The sequence below is a fragment of the Colossoma macropomum genome, unplaced genomic scaffold, assembly GCF_904425465.1.
Source record: "Colossoma macropomum unplaced genomic scaffold, Colossoma_macropomum, whole genome shotgun sequence".
NCBI lineage: Eukaryota > Metazoa > Chordata > Actinopteri > Characiformes > Serrasalmidae > Colossoma > Colossoma macropomum.
The window spans coordinates 13,159,880-13,178,104 of NW_023494810.1; the positions used below are offsets into that span (position 1 = coordinate 13,159,880).

An 18,225-nucleotide genomic window follows, 5' to 3' on the forward strand; every position below is an offset into this window, starting at 1 on the left:
GTAGATTTGCTATTGCTTTAGATGAACACAGCCATTCAACATGAATCAGCATTAAAGTGGAACTCCAATAATTTTTCAAAAATTCTACGTAATTAAGTGGTTGAGATGTAAACAGAATCATTCAGAGTGGTTTGATGTGAAATGCTCCGTTCTAGAGGAACTTACTGAGTCAGAATTGTTCACAGTGATGGTGATAGGAACCAAACGTCCATCTCTAAAAGACCCCTCACGGAAAGTTATTACATGAAATGGTTATAAATTCACTGCCTGATGTCTGAGACACTGTTTTATGGCGGATGGGTACATGCAGGGTGTTGTGAGGCCCAATATACCCCAAAGAAAATCCCATTTTTCATATTTATGACTATTTCACCATCATCAGCATTCCATATAAAACTTGTGTAGGTTCACTGATGGTTTTGGATAGTAAATAAAATGTCTATATTTGTGAGGTAGTCATGGTGACTCCTAGTTTCCTATTACCATCACTGTAAAGAAATCTGAGCCTCTCCAATCAACCATTTCACACCAGAATGCCTCCAGAATGTTTACATCTCAAGGTCTGAATCATTCAGAAATTTTGAAAAATCGTGAAAAATGGAATTCCCCTTTCAGTAGAGACTGACTGCAGCCTGCCATTCAGGTTATGTGATAGCCCATCTAGTGCACAGTCAATGTGGGTGTGTATTCAACACCCTTTTCTGCTGCATTATCAGTAAAATTCACAGATAACGATTATTTTATGCTTATTTTGCTGGGCAACCCCAAACGACGCAGTCAAAGACATTTAGCATCGTGCACAGCTAACAGCCTCGTCTATTGTATTCAAAGCATATTGACATCACTGGGGGAATCCCACCAGCCAAACCTGCGTCACGCGTGGAACCTTATAGCATTCGGAAAGAACTCGAGCGTCCTCCCACAGAGGCGTTTCCTCGGGGGTAGTTTCGTTTAACGCCCGTTTTCGGACAAGCCCCGCCCCTCTGTGCTGCGATTGGTCAGTGTGATCGCGCGTTCCGCACTACGATTGACTAGCGACTCGACCACCTGAGGTAGTAGCCAATCGCAGCGCTGAGGTGGCGGGCTCTTCCGGAAAACAGGCGGGAAAAACGTTCCAACGTTGTGCTGCGGCTCTCATTGATTGTTAGCACTAATATTCAGTATCATACATGTACTGTAAAGTGAAAAAGGAGGAGGGTCAGAAAATGTACAAAAGAAAGCTAGCAGGCTGTTTGTTCTCATTTAGCTGAAATATAAATGAACCGCTTGCTTCATGTAACACAGCGGACTGTATTTACGTGAGAAAATGGCCGGAAATGGGCAGAATTTTTAACCAAAAACGAGGCCGTGAAACCCCATCCACACACACCCCCCACCCCCCGGTTGAGAGGCGCCTTAGCCGGGAGAGGAAAGCTCTTTTTCGGTCAGATGGCGTGCCGCAGTCCGCCCACAGATTTCTCGCGCCCACACCGCCAGCGAAAAGACTGTCATTAACAATACAGCAACACTGGCAGGAGAAGGCAGGCGAGCAGGGACTGAAAGGCTGAAAGGACCAGACTTTATTTCCTTCTAGTGCACTTCTATAATCATGTTAGAGCCCTTTAGCTGAAGATTTAGCGCACACATTTGGTCTGCGTTGCTCGTAGGTAGCGAAGAACTCGCTTTATCACCTTTTGTGAAATGTGAACGCTTCATATAAACTGCGACAGACGTAAACATCCTACTGTAAACGCTGTATAGGCGAACACTGAAACAGGACAGAAGCCAAAAGCGGTAAAGGAAAGAAAAGGAGCCTCGAAATTCAAGTCTTGATTTCGTCCCAGAACCCCACGGGGTAAGTAGAGCACTTCAAACTTAATAAAGTCCTGTACAGTTTTTCATTTTTGTTCTATATGCTACTCTAATGTAGTCTATTGTGTATTGCATTGTTACGCCTGGTCATCTAACCTAATCCTAACCCTAAATCCTAAATTTAACCAGCGACAACTAGTGGTAATATAGTTGTGTATAACCACAATTAAACCGTAAACTCTTTATTAGCCTTAATTTAAACACTTAAAAAAACACGGGCTCCTTTGTGTCTTAATATGACTCAAAAATTATTAAAGCTCATGCTTAAAGATATAGGGACATGGATTAAGCCTAGTGCTGGATTACATTTTCCTTCAATGGAGAATTTCCATTCCGAATAGTGTGCAGTTCAACACTAAGAAGCTTAGTCTTAGACTACATTGTAGACAGTGAATCAATATTATAAATACTTCTTAATCCAGGTTTAGGCTTAATCTGGGTCTGGGAAGCTGGCCCAAATCTTAACAGTATAAATAAAGCACTTTTTTTTTAAATTTTACATGGAGAGAATCATTGACCGTTGTATTCATCATAATATTTCAGCACTATCATTGTTAGTCATTCTGTGGTTTAGCTGTCAGTGTTATGACTGTATAATAAAAACAGTTCTGCTATTTCAGCATCCAATGGGAGCCTGTATGTTCCTGATAAATATTTAACTTGCATGCACCCACACTGTGTTTATTACCACAGTGTCATGGTATCATGATTGCCAATTCTTAGGAATGTGCCTGAGCCCACACATCGGAAAAGTTATGGGTGGTTAAGATTACGGGTTGGGGTGGATTTACGTCTGAGCCTTGTTCATGTGAATTCTAATGAAACCTCTTCATAATTCCTACAAATGTTTGCTGTTATTCCAGCATCTTGTTTTTGCAGTCTGATTCTGAGTTTTTGACGTTATGCTTATGGTCGGTTCACCCTGACCAACGCTTCCAGCCACCCAGGATGTCGCTGCCGCGGACGCTAGGTGAGTTGCAGCTGTATCGGGTCTTGCAGCGGGCCAACCTGCTGATGTACTACGACACCTTCATCCAGCAAGGCGGCGACGACGTGCAGCAGCTGTGCGAGGCGGGCGAAGAGGAATTTCTGGAGATCATGGCCCTGGTTGGCATGGCGACGAAGCCCTTGCACGTCCGCCGCCTGCAGAAGGCCCTCCGGGACTGGGCGGCCAACCCCACGGTCTTCAACCAGCCTCTGGCCGCCAATGTGGCGCCTGGAGGAATCCCACTTTTTAAGATAGATAGCACCAGCGCTGGAGGAACCAGCGTCCTGGGGTCAAGAAAGTCTTTAAGCAATGGTCAGCCAGGGTCTCCTGGTGACAGAGAAGACCAAGGAGCTTGCCTCACGCCATTACGAGACAACGGGAGCCCTCGAAGTCCATGCTCTCAGGCTTCGCCGCTGCCACCAGATCATCTTTATCGGGATAAGCTGAGCCCTATGGAGCCTCACTGGCTCAGCCCAGACCTAGACGGAAGTGTTGGAGCGGATGAGGACCAGCCTAGCCCCCCTTTGCCTCTTACACTTCACTCTCGGCCTGTTGGCCTCTCAACGCCACCCACCTCTTCCTCGTCCTCCTCCTCTTCCACCGCAGCCTCTCCCTGGCCAGGCGGTCAACTGGACCCAGAGACGGTAAGAGCTGTGGCCGAGAGCGTGGACCGGCTGCTCAGGACAATGCCCCAAGCCGACCCAGGTGAAGTGAAGACTTTGCTGAGGCTCAACAAGAAGATGGCCAAGACGGTGGGCCACATCTTCAACCTGGACCCCCACGACAAGAGCAAAGAGGAGGAGATCCGCAAGTACAGCCTCATCTATGGCCGCTTCGACTCCAAGAGGAGAGAGGGCAAGCAGCTCACCCATCACGAGGTACGTAAGCCGAAAGGAGATGAAAGGAGCGATTGGGAACTGCGAGTTACATCGCTGCCTGGTGCGTTTCAGTTCCGCCAACGTGCCATATGCTCCAGCAGTCTCAGAGGACCTGCTGAGATAAGGCTTACGATGTGTTGTGTGAGGGTATGGGGGGGGAAACCTTGGAGCACAGGCCGATTGACTGTTTATTCTATTTTCATTATTTTTTTACAAATTAACTAATTTTGGGGGGGCTTTTGAAAATATCTGCTTTGAAAACAACAACAACTGAAGTGATAAATGTCAAACAGTGACTCATAATATGATTCCAAGTGATCTATGACTGCTTAATGAATATCCTTTTCACTAGATCTGATAAAAATGTATTAATAGAACATTACAATGTAAGTAAAATATAAATATATTTGAATATTAACGCCTTAAACTCCAAACACCTGTATGTGCAACGTCACCCTCGTAACTGTAGTTTATACTGAATATTAGGTTTTACCGAATTATTAACCCTACAATTTATACACAGTGAGATTTATGTATACAGTACTGTGAAAGTCTTAGGCAGACATAAACTTCAAAATTAGTTATCTGGGTGTGTAAAAATAAATGGACATAAACACAAATACAGTCAAACATAATTATTTCTTGTTTTCTTAAAAGCTATTAACAAGTACTCTTTAAAAAAAAAAGTACTCCAAGGGTTCTTTAGTAAAGGGAATGGTTCACCTTAGAACCATGACTTCTATATGCTTAAATCATTCTTTGCATGGTGAAATGGTTCTTCAGATTGATGGAGAATGCGTTGTATATGGTTCTATATAGCACCAAAAAGGGTTGTAACAATAGCTTGAATTTTTGGTGCTTTATTGAACAAACCATCAAGCCGAAGAAAATTTCACCATGCCCGGAACCATTTAATCTTGAAATGGTTCTATATCGAAGTCGTGTTTCTAAATAGAACCATTCCCTTTACCAAAGAACCCTTGAAGAACCATCTTTTAAGACTGTAGGTTAGAGAAATACAGTTAGACCCTTTTTTGTTTCTGAAAGCTCCAGCTATGGCATAGGTTTAATTCCATAAGCAGCACTTGATTTAATTTAATGAAGGATCGATTGGATAAACTAGGTACTGGACAGTAACTGTAAATACTGGGCTTCCTCGAGGAGAGCTTTGGAAATGGTTAAGCTAACTCACTCACTTAAATAAAACCACAATGGATTATTTATTTGTGTTTATACTAATTATATTGTTTTTTTAAACATACAAATGCTTTCCACTCAGATAAACAGCTTCATATTTACACTACACATTTTCTTTGCAGTACTGTAGATTTAAGCAGTAGATCACAATGGGGAGCGTGTTATTACGAGTAACATCTCGGCTGTGATTCAGCTGAAGGTGAGAACAGTAAGTTAGCACATACATGATGTTACTCCCACCAACATGAGCTTGAATGCTCTGTTGCTTTTATATAGTTCTGCAAAATAAAGAAAAAAGTAAAGCGAAGTTGTATCAAATGTGCTTTTCTGTGGGTAATTTCCTCCACCAAAAAAGTAGTACCCTTTTGTGATATAGCCATAATTTAAAGCTCAGATCAGCTTTTTCAATATTCACCAGATGAAGTCTGTAATTTCACAGCCCATCTGGATCGCTGGATTGTATTCTGTTGGTTTCTGTCTGATTCCAGTTTGTTTAGTTGTTCAGCTGCTGATCAAAAAGCTCACTAAGGATCAACGGGTTCAGAATTTAATGTAGTCTTCTTCAGAGTCTGTCCAAAGATGCTGCAGGTCAAATATTTTCTTATCGGTGTTATCTATTGTTTTCTGTTTTTGCATGTGGTAAAGTAGAAAGCCTGTAGAGAGAAGCGAGTCCTTACTTAGAGACCAGTGCTCAGCAGAATGATACAGCTGTTGTGAAAGAAATGCGCTGTTGTTTGTGATAACATGCTTCTCAAACTGTGCCGTCAGAACTAACTGTTGTATAATTCTCAACACTGACAGCCTGACGGCCTTGCTTGTGTCTTCCTGCTTAGATGATCATCAATGAGGCAGCTGCCCAGTTCTGTATCCGGGACAATGCCCTATTGTTAAGGCGAGTCGAGCTGTTCTCACTGGCTCGGCAGGTTGCAAGAGAATGTGCCTATACCTCAACGCTTAAGCACACCAGGTCAGGAACTGCATATTTCTTTTAGTAAAAAAGAAAAAACAGGATTAATCTAATTTGATTGACATGATAAAGTGATAAACGTAGGTTCAGAACATTTCCTGTGACATTTCACATTTGTTATCTTTCCATTTTCACATTGTTTTTCACATTGTTTTTCCCCTAAGGGCTCTTTTTTCTGCTATTCTTGCTGAACACTTTTTGTCCACAAAATATAATAATCTCTACAAATCCAACATCTTGTGTCTGACTGTAAAAGAATTGTTTTCTTGCCATCTTTGCAGGACCAACCCTGAGGACTGCACTGCGTCCACTACTGACAGTGCAGCTCCAAAAAGAATCAAACTGGAGGTCAGTGTTTTAAATACAGGCGTTGTTCACAAATATGTATGTCATATAGTGCAGGTGCAACAGTTCTGAGTATCTGTATTATTATCAGAATATCTGTATCATTATCAGAATGTCTGTATTATTGGTTGATTGCAGTGCTTTTATTAAGACTAAAGAACACAGAGCCTGGAAAGGGGATTTCCATTCAGTTTCCATTCACAGTTTGCACCCACCTGAATGACAGTGGCCACCGCTTGATTTTTTAACCACTTATTATTAAAGTGTCTTTAGAGTATCTGTTTGTCTATGTGCCTTACTAGGCTGATAGCAAGACAAATTAACCACTAAATCATTGTTGTTTGGCAGGGGTTTGTGGCAGGGACAATCTGCATATATATTTTCACATTTTAAAGGCAAAACACCATACGCAGAAATGATTTTTGTCTTTTCTTAACCTCTTACCAAGTCATGGGCCCAAAGTTTTATCACACATTTCTATAACCTAAGAAAAGCTCCATTAGTATACATTGAATTCCCTGTAGTTCATGAACAATAAGCCATAGTATGTAATGAGCCTGGAATATTAAGGGGTTAAACTGTAATCATAAAAATAAAAAATTAACACAGTTGGGTTTATTTTTGTATGTTTTGCCAATTTGCGTCCACTTGTGTGAAGCTATTTTCCAAAAGTTAGTGACTTTAATGAAGCCTTAGCTCTGCCCACATTTGGCACAACCACATTATATACAGTCGTATGCAGAAGTTTGAATACCTTGTTCAGATGATGTGTTTTTTTGATCTTCTAAGTGAAAATAAGTGCTCTAAATAATAAACACACTTAAATATGGCATTTTTCTACAAATGTTAGTGTACAAATTTCTATTTGTCTTCAGAGTTTAACATATTGGGGAAAAAATAAAATATAAAATATACAAATACAAATATACAAATATTTATTTTTTTCCCCAGTATGTTAAATAGAGCAAATAAACAGTAATTGTGCATTAAAATGTGCAGAAGTGTGTTCTTTGTAGGGGACGTGTTCACTTATTTACACTTAGAAAATCAACAACAACATTCATTTGACCAAAAATTTTGCATACGATTGTATCACTGAGCTTGTTTCCTGTACAACCTGACTGGAATGTCCAAGTTTCCTCTATTTCCTTTGTACTAACGACACAAATAGTGCATGCTTTCTGTTTCTCAAAATCAGCTTTTCTTGATATTTACAACCAAAAATCTACACTCTTAGCAAAACAAGTTCAATATAGTTCCAAAAAACAATAACTTGTAACAACAGTGGAAACCTTTTTGATGCTACACAGAACCCTTTTCAAAAAGGTCATTGCAAAGGGTTCTTTGAGTGTTAATGGTTCTGTATAGAACCATTTTTTGACTAAATAACCGTTGAAGAACCAGCCTGTAAAGTTCCTGCATTCATTCAATTCTACCTATTCATTTTAAACCCCATTCTGAAGGGCATTACAGAATAATACCTTAATATCCTCTTAACATCTAGATTTAATAGTCCAAAATTACATAAAAACAGTTTACGACACAGATAGTTAATCTGCTGAAACACTTTTGGTGTCTCAAACTTGCCACTTTATTTTTGGACTGGAGCTACAAAGCTAATATAATAGAATAATAGAAGCCTGTGACCCCTTATCTACAACGTCTATGTAGCTCCAAAGGCTACAGAAATAATGCAAAGCAAACTGCAGACATCAAAGTGTCTGATCACCTACATTTGGGCTAAGAGGAAAGTTTTTTTGATGAACTTTAGAATGCAAGGCACTGTAAGTGGGCCCACATTTCAGTTCCTCACTCTCATAACTACAGTACAGTAGGCCTAAGATTTATAATGGAATAATAAGCCTGCAGTTTCTTTTTCATCTTTTCTAAATGGGCTGGCAAGTCACACTCTTAGCAAAAAGGGTTCTATATAGTACCAAAAAGGATTCTTTGGCTTATGAAAGTAGTAGAGCCCTTTTTGGTGCTATATAGTATCCTTTTAAAGCATATTCTTCATCAATCTGAAGAACCCTTTCATGATGCAAATGAGTTTTGATGAGTTGTCATGGTTCTATATAGCATTTTCTATAGCATGTTCTTGACTAAAGAACCCTTCATGAACCATTTTAAGAGTGTAGCATTTTCTCTTCAGATCACAGATTCCGACATCATTAACCCCATACGTGGGTTGAAAGGCTCTGAATCAGTTTCCCACGGCAACCTCAGGTCAGCGGCCGACGACGACAGCCTGTCAGGAGAGAGCCTCGACAGTTTAACCCAAGGTAAAAATGTATTTAATTTTATTATGTATGTGCCATTTTTCTCAGGAAAATACTCAGTATGCAGCTTCTCTCTCTCATACATCATCGTCTTGCATTTTCTGTTGCTTTTGCAGTAAAATCACGGCTCTCACTGGTCCATACAGAATGATCATGTTGTGTTACTGACTGCTCTGATGGCTTCAGAGCCATGTTTGTCTAACTGTGTCTGTCTTGATAGATGTAGGCCCACAGTTGCACCCCTCCTCATCCCCCCGCCCCCTCACGGACACCATTGGCCCTGTCACCTGGAGTCGCCAGCTCATGCAACAAACGCTCATGGATGAGGGCCTACGATTGGCTAGAATGGTGTCACGTGACCACGTGGGCAAGGTCAGCCTAGGTTCAGAGAAGAGACAGACTTCAGGTGAATACTAGAATTCTATTCTATGACATGAGCTTCATTTGGTACACAAATAAAACAAGCTGAGTAATGGCAGGAAGCAATGGGTCTGTTACATTCAGCCCCTGCTGGTTGAAGGACGTCTGAAATCGAGTACCTCCACCACTTTTAGTGTAAGCTGTGGGAAATGAAATGGGATGTAGTGTACTGCTGATACCTGGATGATGTACTAGGACCACCAAAACAATCTGATGCTCACTGTTTGCGCTCAGCAGAAGGGCTGGGGAGCCATTATCGGATGTTGAGTTGGGCCAGGCATGCCCAATCCTGGTCCCTGAGATGCACCACCATGGAGAGTTCAGAGCCTACACACCTGGCTCTAATGTTCAGATGTCCCTGAAGGCCTTTGTTACCTGGATCAGGTGTGTTAGAGTAGGGTTGCAGCTAATCTCTGCAGGGTGGTAGATCTCCAGGACCAGGATTGGGCACCCCTGAGTTAGACTGTTTGTAATATACAGGTAAGGATGTTTAAAATGATAGAATGGTGTCTGAGCATGTTCTGTTCTAGTTAACTTTAGCTTGCTAATGTTCATTAACTGCATGATTCATTGAGATAAGCTACTAGGAAGGGGTGGGTGATACGGTGATATGATATCGTTATCATGATAAATTACATCACAATAAATTTTCCTGATTATATTGTCAATGTTATCGATAGGGAGAGTGACATAATCTAACACATTTTGTTTTGTGCTAAATATTTTTAAAAGTATTTGTACTAGAATATTGACTTATACAAACAGACTTTGCATCTTTGCTACATATTAAATGGCAACATCTACTGCTTGCTTGTAATCCGTCCCAAAGCAGAATGAGAGCAAATCATACTTGCTTATATGTTACAGTTTTAAGAGCTAGCTGTAATATTCACTAAAATCCCTGGTAAATCGATTCAAAACACAATTAATTCAATATAATCCTATGTTATTTGAGCAAGACGAGCTGTACAACATAAATAAATAATAATATGCATCTTAATAAATGTGGTTAGTGGAAAGAGACTGTATGAAACACTAGCAAATTAAGAAAATATAAGCTTGATAAAATTGAAATAAGTTTAATGTACATTACATTTGTAGTACAAGTTTTGCTTAAAAAACTTCCAAAAAATGAAACCTTTTGGAGGTGTATGGGGGGATATTGAGGCTTAGTTGTAACACTGTGTTAAACTATCCCTGCCTTGTGGAGGCTGGACTGGCCTGGCTGTCCCTCACTGTGAGCTGTTTATACACTTCAGTGAATATAAAAAAACAGTGTACTTATATTTTGATGGCATTTTAATTGTGAAACTATTAGTGCATTGTGTCTATTCCAACTTATAAACCTGAAAAAAATTAAATATTGTGATGCGCATTGTGTGTCTTCAGAGTATTGCGATACTATATTTTTTCCATATTCCCCACCCCTAATACCGCATGATAATTTTTCATTTTAATTTAGTGCAAAACCTCGCAGTGTATATTTACAGCACTGTGCAAAAGTCATAGAACCCCCTTCATTTATTCCATTTCCAGTCCAAATGGTCAAGTTTCATTTTCCAGCGTCAGAAAAAAAGCAGAAAACAGAAAATTACACAGAAGCCTCAACAACTCATCTAATATCAGATTTTTCACTCTTAACTTTCATTACAGCTTCAATTCTGTAAATCTGCCAGGCCTCCAAAGTTCAGTTTTAGAAGCTGGTGGTATTTTTTCTGGGAACACATTCAGTGACGTTGAGGTCTGGACTCTGGGGTGGTCAGTCCATTGTTCAGATTCTTTGTTTGATGTGTCTGTCTCCTGTTCTCAGTGAGGCTTCTTCAGATGTGAAGCAGCTTGATTTTCTCCTCCCTCTCAAAGATGAAAGCTTTAAGTGCTGTTTATCTGATGGGGACAGTTTTGGTGTCTAACAGGTCTTCCAGGTGGTTGTTAGAAGGCCCATTTTCTCTGTAGCTTTTAATCATTTTTTGAACTTTAGTTTACCTTTGACTTTGTCCATGCTTAGGCAATTGGATTATCTTACATATAATCTCTTGAGAAATATCTCCTGAAAATTGAGTAGCGTAATTGCTGGTTAGACTGGAAATTAAAGAAGAGTGGTCTCTGACTTCTGCATTTTACTGTATATACCGTCAAAATATAGCACATATTCATATTCTAAGTCTATGGAGTTTTCAAGGAGTTAGGGATGGCAATAAGCTTTGATGTAGAAAAAGGCTTATTGGATAGTGAAGGGAATCTAAACAGCCTCACTGTGGGATCAATGCATCTGATTTACGTGAAGCAAATCTCAGGAAAACTGGTTACCCTTCAGTGACAGAGAGAGTGACAGCGGCGTTCTCACCATAAAACTATAGTTTTGAAAAGTCCTTTCAGAAGCAAACGTCTCTGTAATAGGTTGTCGCCATGGGGGATCATGCAAGAGAGGAAGCAACAGAGGGAGAGAGAGAAAGAGAGAGAAAAAAAAGATGTATGGGTGGATGGGGCCACAGGAAGTAGTGTGGGGGCGGCAAATTGGAGCTCCCCCCTCCCTCTCTGACGTCAAAGCTTGTGAGAATGTGTGAGCGGAGGGCGGGATGGATGGATTGAGAGAGAGCGGGGGCGGACGAGTGGGAGGGAGTGAGAAGGGCGTCGCATTGACTCATAGAAAGACGGAGTAAAAATAAAACACGTGGGCAGGGAAAGGGTGCAGTCTCTTTTATTTCTTTCTCTCTCCTTGCGCTTAATGAGAAAAAAAAGTCAGCTCAGTAATGCTTCTTCAACTTTCGCTCGCTTCTGTCCCTCTCTCCACTCTCCACCGCTCCTTCATCCATGAAGACGAAAATATGAGCTCATCATGTCAAGTCACTGTCACTCATTCTGCCTCTCACCCCTCCTCCCTTTCTTTGTTTGCCTTTTGTTAGCTGTAATTTAGAATTTGATTGCCTTAACAACAGATTCACAGTACTAAATTATGCTTTTTTTATCCTGACTGTTTCATGTGCTAAAAGAAAAACTATAAACAGAAGTGTTTTGATCAAGATGGAAGCTGATAAGGATACTTTTTATACTAAATATGTTTATAACTCAAGCCTCAGCACGATTTTTAATGCATAATGGATTATAATGAAGTTTGTTGTCATTTTAATATTAAATAACAATAATAATAATAATAAACTTTGTTTATACAGCACTTTTTATACACATAGCAGCTCAAAGTGCCTGAATGGGCCACTTTTAGTGTGCAGAACACCCCCTCTACAGGTGATATAATTCACAAATACAAGTTATCTTCCCTGGAAAACACTTAAAGGGCCCATAGTGTAACATTTTTTGCAACAAAAAACTTATGGAATAAAAACAGCCACAAACTTGACAATCTTGGTGAAGTTTTTTTATGACCATTTACATTTTCCTGCTTGTGTTTATCCCATAGAATTAAACAGTGTGTTTTTGTTACTGTGCCTTTAAGACTGATGTATGTAAATGAGCTCTGTTCTGATTGGCTGACCCCTATTTAGACTTATTCTAAAAATCAGTCCAGGCTGAAACACCCCTTCAGTGCGGATGGTCTGAGCAAAACTGCTGTAGGCTGAATAGGTGGATATTTTATGACATCAAAAAAACAATGGCAGTTTGAAAGAGTTTTCAAGAGCTGCGATTTTAATAATAGCAATGCAATATAACAAAAGCTACATGGTTTCCAATCACTTAATGTGCGTTTTTAACCTAATAACACAAAGCTTGTGAGCTAGTTAGACCAATCAGAAGCAACTATCCACCCACATGATGCATACATGACAATACGGAGTGTTTCACACCAAACCTCTCTGAATAACTTTGTTTACATCTTAATTATTTAATTATGCTTAAACTTTGAAAAATTGGTGGAATTCCTCTTTAACTCTTGTTAAAGGAACATTTAAGTCAAAAATGCAAACGTTACTTGCAATAAATGAAAACAAGTAGCAGCTAACTGCCAGTATGCAAACGACATCATGCTAACTGGGGGCTACTAGCTATTCTATTCATTGTTAGCCACATTAGCATGCTTGGTCAAGTTCCTCCTTTAACCTTTTAAATGGCTACTTATGACATTTGTGTGGGTTTATGTACCAACAACAATTATTTATTTTTACCATGAGCATTTTCGCAACTCTCTTTATCACTTAGACTTTGTTAGTGTACCTTTAGGGCTGATATATGTAAATGAGGTCTGTTCTGATTGGCTGCCCTGTATTGTGCTTTATTCAAAAAGGTTTCCAGGCTGAAACACTCCTTGTAACTTTAGTGCGAATGGCTGGGGTTAAGCTGCTGTAGATTGAATATGTAGATGAATATGGTTGAATATGTAGTATGTAAATGAGTTGGCTCTTGTGACATCACAAAAATGAATCATTTAAAACAGTGTGTTTTGAAACTTTAACAGTGTTTGCGTACATCTTTAATTTAAAAAAGTGAGAAAAGTTCTGTGTCTCATGATATGGGCCCTTTAAGGATAATTTAACCAGCTTGCACTGTTTTCACTGTTCACTGTTCTTTGTGTTTGCTGAATGTTAAGCCTTAGAATGTAATAAGTTTAGGAACTTCAGGGGTTAAAAAGTGCTTTATTTGTTCTATATTCATTTAAAGTTCATATACTTTACTCATTAGGGTTCGCATCAAACTCCTAATGCTCATTTCTTCTTGTCCTCGCAGAGATAGAGAGCAGAGTTTCGGAAAGACGAGGCTTAAGCACGTCCCACAGGAGCGGAAGTCCTGGAAGCACCAAAGACGACCCATAACCCACCACAAGCTAGAATCTGCCTTGCTGCTCAACTCAGGTCTCACACGACTGGAACCCTCTGGAGGTTTTCACATCCGCTTTCCCAAGACGTGTTGCAACCCAAAAGCCGTCGCAACCAAAACTACACACAGCTGTATGCATTCCATCGAACATGAGCGTTGAAGGACGTCTCCTGTATTGTGATTGGGTGAACAGTTTAAGATGAGAAAGAGGGCTGGAGGACGTTTCTTGTAAATACATAGATAGCATCCCTTTCTTTCTGTCACACCAGTAACAACAAGCAGTGCGTGTTTCCGCCTCTGAATGACACGTATCTTTAGTTTAATGGCACAGTATAGCAGTAAACTACTTCCATGGTGCTAATCTTGAGTCACTTGTAGAAAAAGTGTAGAAGTAGATTGTAATGTGGTAAAAGTTAGCCTGCTTTTGCCTGAATTCAAAGTACTGTTTGACCCAGTTTAATTGTGGATGTTAAAGAAAATGAATTTTAACACTAATATACTAAACTACAATACACATCCGTGAACTCTTGGGAACATTTTGTGTTATCTTTCCAATTTAAAAGTCCAATTTACATGTTTTAACTGGTTATAATGGCAGTTTTATCCAGTAGATTGTACGCCATCGACACCATCCCATAATAGAAATCATTGTTGGCATACTTGCATCAGATAATTTATTTTTTAATATTCTCAATAAATGGTATTTTATTGTTTCCTACTGTTATTCTTTTCCTTCTAATGAGTGCATTCAGCCACTTTAAAGGCCCTATATGCTAAATAGGCTTTTTTTGTACTTAAAATGTTTACCCAGAAGTCTATTATGATCTTTATGTGGGTTTATGCACCAAAAACAGTAATTATTAATTTTTACATGACCATTTTCCAAGCTCTTTATCTGTTAGAGTTCAACAGGCTGTTCTTTTTACTGTACCTTTAAGACTAATGTATTTAAATGAGTTCTGCTCTGATTGCCTGTATTGAGCCTCAAAAGCAGTCCAGCCTGAAACACTCCTTAAAGGTGGGGCTAAACTGCTGTAGGCTGAATGGGAGTATTATGTAAATGTACTGGATTTTGTGACATTGCAAAAACTATTAATTCAAAATGTATTTTCAGCTTATTTTCTACATGTGGACTGGAAAGTGAACAACACATTTTGAAAATTTAACAATGTTTATATACTAAATCAAACTCTTTTATTTCAAAAAAGTGAGGAAATGTGATTTTCCTTGTTATGGGCTCCTACTGCTGATACAGCTTGTCACTCTTGGAAAAAAAAATCTGACATCTCCAAAATTATAATTTTAAATGGGAAAGAAAAAAACTTACATACATACATACATCATCTAAACCGCTTATCCTTCTGGGTCGCGGTGGGGTGCTGGAGCCTATCCCAGCTGTCATTGGGCGGAAGGCAGGATACACCCTGGACAGGTCGCCAGTCCATCGCAGGGCAAGAAAAAAAAAACAAAAAAAAAACAAAACTTTTTTGCTAATAATTTTATATCATTTCTATTCAGGAAATACTGACACAATGTAAAGTGCAGCTGGCATTTTGAAATTATATTGAAAAGAAATTTTAAAACAACATAAATGGAGATACAATGTATGTTTTAGCTTAACATTGACAACAATCTCCAGACAAAAGCATTGCCAATAGAACGAAAGCAGCCCCATATGGGCCTGACATCATCATGCCCAGTGCCAAGTGTGGGTTAGAGGGGTATAAAGGCCCCCCGCACTGGGCTGTGGAGCAGTGGAGCTGCGTTCTCTGGAGTAATGGAGCGCCATCCAATACTTTTGGGATGAGCTGGAGTGATCCAGAACTGACCATCCAACATCAGAACCTGACCTCACTAATGCTCAATCAAATCCTCCCAGCAATGTTCAACATCTAGTGTAAAGCCTTCTCAGAAGAGTAGAGGCTGTTACTGCAGCAAAGTGGGACAAATTTACTGTTCAAGGGCAATTTCACGAGTTTTCAAAAGCACTACATAATTCAGTGGTTGATGTAAAATACAAGAAAAATAAAATGTAAAAAGAACAAAAAACTTTTCATTTTAAGCAGAAATAAATTAAGGTGTAAACAGAGTGATTCAGAGTGGTTTGGTGTGAAATGGTTCAGATTTATTTACAGTGGCGGTGATAGGAACCAGGGGTCACTATGACTACAACACAAATACAGCCATTTTATTTACTATCCAGAACCACCAGTGAACCTACACGTCTTCTGAGTTTTATATGGATTGTTGATGATGGTAAAAAAGGTGATATATTTGAAAAATTATGTTTCTTTGGGGACTATTTTGCCTCACAATGCCCTGCATGTATCCCTCCACAACAACTGGCTTTTTACACCTTTTAGGCCAAAACCTTCTGTGTCTCAGTCATCAAGCAGTGTATTCATTACCATTTCATATAGTAACTTTCTGTAAAGAAGCTTTTAGAGGTGGACGTCTGGTTCCTATCACCACCACTGTGAACAATTCTGACTCTGTAAGTTTCTCTAGAACAGAGAATTTCACACCAAAGCACTCTGAATGACTCTGTTCACATCTAAGCCGTTATATCATGCAGAATTTTATTTTGGTGGAGTTCCCCTTTAATACCCTTCACTATTGTTTATGGCACTTTTCATGGCGATTACGTTCCGTTCCATCTTGTTTTCATCCCGCGCGCTGATTCGCCGCCCACGTTCGCCACCAGGTGTTTCCCTCCGCTCTCATTGGCTCCCGCGAACAGATGACGTCGGTGGTTCACACCTGATCCGCCACGACGTCATCAGCCGGGAGAAGCAGGGCTAAATATAGCGCGCGCCGCCGAGCGCCCGAGAGTGGACAGGCTGCATGCAAGAACATCACGACTATGATAAAATCACACGGAGCTCGAGGACGTTCATGTGCTTTCTGATGTGCAATTATGCTTTCATTTTTTTGCATTATAATGCTAAAGCGCTAATAGGTTGATGTTAATGGCTCGCGCAGTGTTTTGTGGCTGAATCATGCTGAGTCCATTATTTTAACAGTATTAGTCATGATGATAAGTATTGGATGGAGAGGAAATTAGAGATGCAGACTCCAGCGTTCCTTCTGAAATGAAGGGTATTAATAGTGAGTTTGTCCGTCTTTGCTGCAGTAACAGCCTCTACTCTTCTGGGAATGCTTTACTCTAGTTGTTGGAACATTGCTGTAAGGATTTGATTGCATGCAGCCTCAAAAAATCCTCATGAGAAACACACAAATCAGCCATAACAGTAAAACCTCCTTGTCCATTTTGTCAGGAGCACTTTGTAGTCTTACAGTTACAGACTGTAGTCCATCTGTTTCTCTGCATACTTTGATACCCTGCTCTTCAATGGTCAGGACCCCCACAGAGCAGGTATTATTTGGGTGGTGGGTCATTCTCAGCAGTGCAGTGACACTGATGTGGTGGTGGTGTGTTAGTGTGTGTTGTGCTGGTGTGAGTGGATCAGACGCAGCAGTGATGCTGGAGTTTTTAAACACTGTGTCCACTCACTGTCCACTCTATTAGACACTTCTACTTTGTTATTCCACCTTGTAGAGGAAAAGTCTTAGACGACAGCTCATCAGTTTGTGTTGGTCATCCTCATCTTCATCGGCGGTCACAGAACGCTGCCCACAGGACGCTGCTGGCTGGATGTCTTTGGTTCTCAGACCAGCAGCAACACTAAGGTGTTTAAAAACTCCAGCAGCACTGAGTCAGACTGTGTCTGATCCACTCGCACCAGCACAACACACACTAACAGACCACCACCACATCAGTGTCACTGCAGTATTAAGAATGACCCACCATCCAAATAATACCTGCTCTGTGGTGGTCCTGTGAGGGTCCTGACTACTGAAGGACAGGGTAACAAAGTATGCAGAGAAACAGATGGACTACTGTCTGTAACTGCAGAACTACAAAGTGCTCCTATATGGTCAGTGGAGCTGATTAAATGGCCAAAGAGTGTAGAAAGAGGGAGGTGGTTTTAATGTTATAACTGATCAGATTTTTCAAGACATTTTCAAGATACACATAATGTAAAATCTCTATAAAGGACTCATCCAAAGAAAGGCTCTTTAAAGAAACAAAAAGGTGTTTTTTCATAGGAAATCCTGAACAGAACCCTTTTATTATCTTTTTATTCCTATATTTTTGAGAGTGCGCACTGTTTGAGAGTATATGGGACTTCGTAGTGTGTTCATGCCACCTAGTGGAGAACTATTAAGCTTATTAAGATTCTAAGATTACTAAGATCATTCTGCACTTCCACCTCATTTTTCTTGAAAGTTCTTTAATATTTTTAACCTGCTCACCGCGTTATTTGAAATTTAAAATAGCTTGATGTTTGGGGTAATAAAAATGAACAACTATGGAACTCTCAGATGAAAGCAACATTCATTCCACTTATGAATTCCAGTAAGACCTTCCAGTAATATGCCAGTTATACTCCAGTAATAACAACAAAGTCACAGTGGCATGTTGTGTGACGCAGCCGGTAATAAAAGTACCCTGGGATTGGCCTGGTGTGA

At 40.0% G+C, this 18,225-nt stretch overlaps 1 protein-coding gene across 3 annotated transcripts; it reads left to right on the plus strand.

Annotated features, from left to right (window-relative positions):
- Window positions 1-1,203: 1,203 nt before the first annotated feature.
- On the plus strand, window positions 1,204-14,390 carry nab2 (NGFI-A binding protein 2 (EGR1 binding protein 2)). Of its 3 annotated transcripts, none has more exons than XM_036560023.1 (7): window positions 1,204-1,834; window positions 2,715-3,717; window positions 5,748-5,881; window positions 6,163-6,229; window positions 8,379-8,508; window positions 8,726-8,911; window positions 13,603-14,390. In XM_036560023.1, the coding sequence occupies exons 2-7, from the start codon at window positions 2,800-2,802 to the stop codon at window positions 13,686-13,688; spliced, it is 1,521 nt and encodes a 506-aa protein (XP_036415916.1). In that variant the 5' UTR covers window positions 1,204-1,834; window positions 2,715-2,799; the 3' UTR covers window positions 13,689-14,390. The 3 variants fall into 3 exon arrangements, with proteins under 3 accessions (XP_036415916.1, XP_036415917.1, XP_036415915.1); XM_036560024.1 differs by having other exon boundaries at window positions 2,791-3,717; XM_036560022.1 differs by lacking the exon at window positions 1,204-1,834 and having other exon boundaries at window positions 2,305-3,717.
- The last annotated feature ends 3,835 nt before the right edge of the window (window positions 14,391-18,225 follow it).

Coding starts and splice junctions, on each gene's coding strand:
- nab2 (XM_036560023.1), top strand. CDS start 2,800: ATGTCGCTGCCGCGGACGCTAGGTGAGTTGCAGCTGTATCGGGTCTTG. Junction 3,718..5,747: donor AGCAGCTCACCCATCACGAG/GTACGTAAGCCG, acceptor CTTCCTGCTTAG/ATGATCATCAATGAGGCAGC. Junction 8,509..8,725: donor CCTCGACAGTTTAACCCAAG/GTAAAAATGTAT, acceptor CTGTCTTGATAG/ATGTAGGCCCACAGTTGCAC.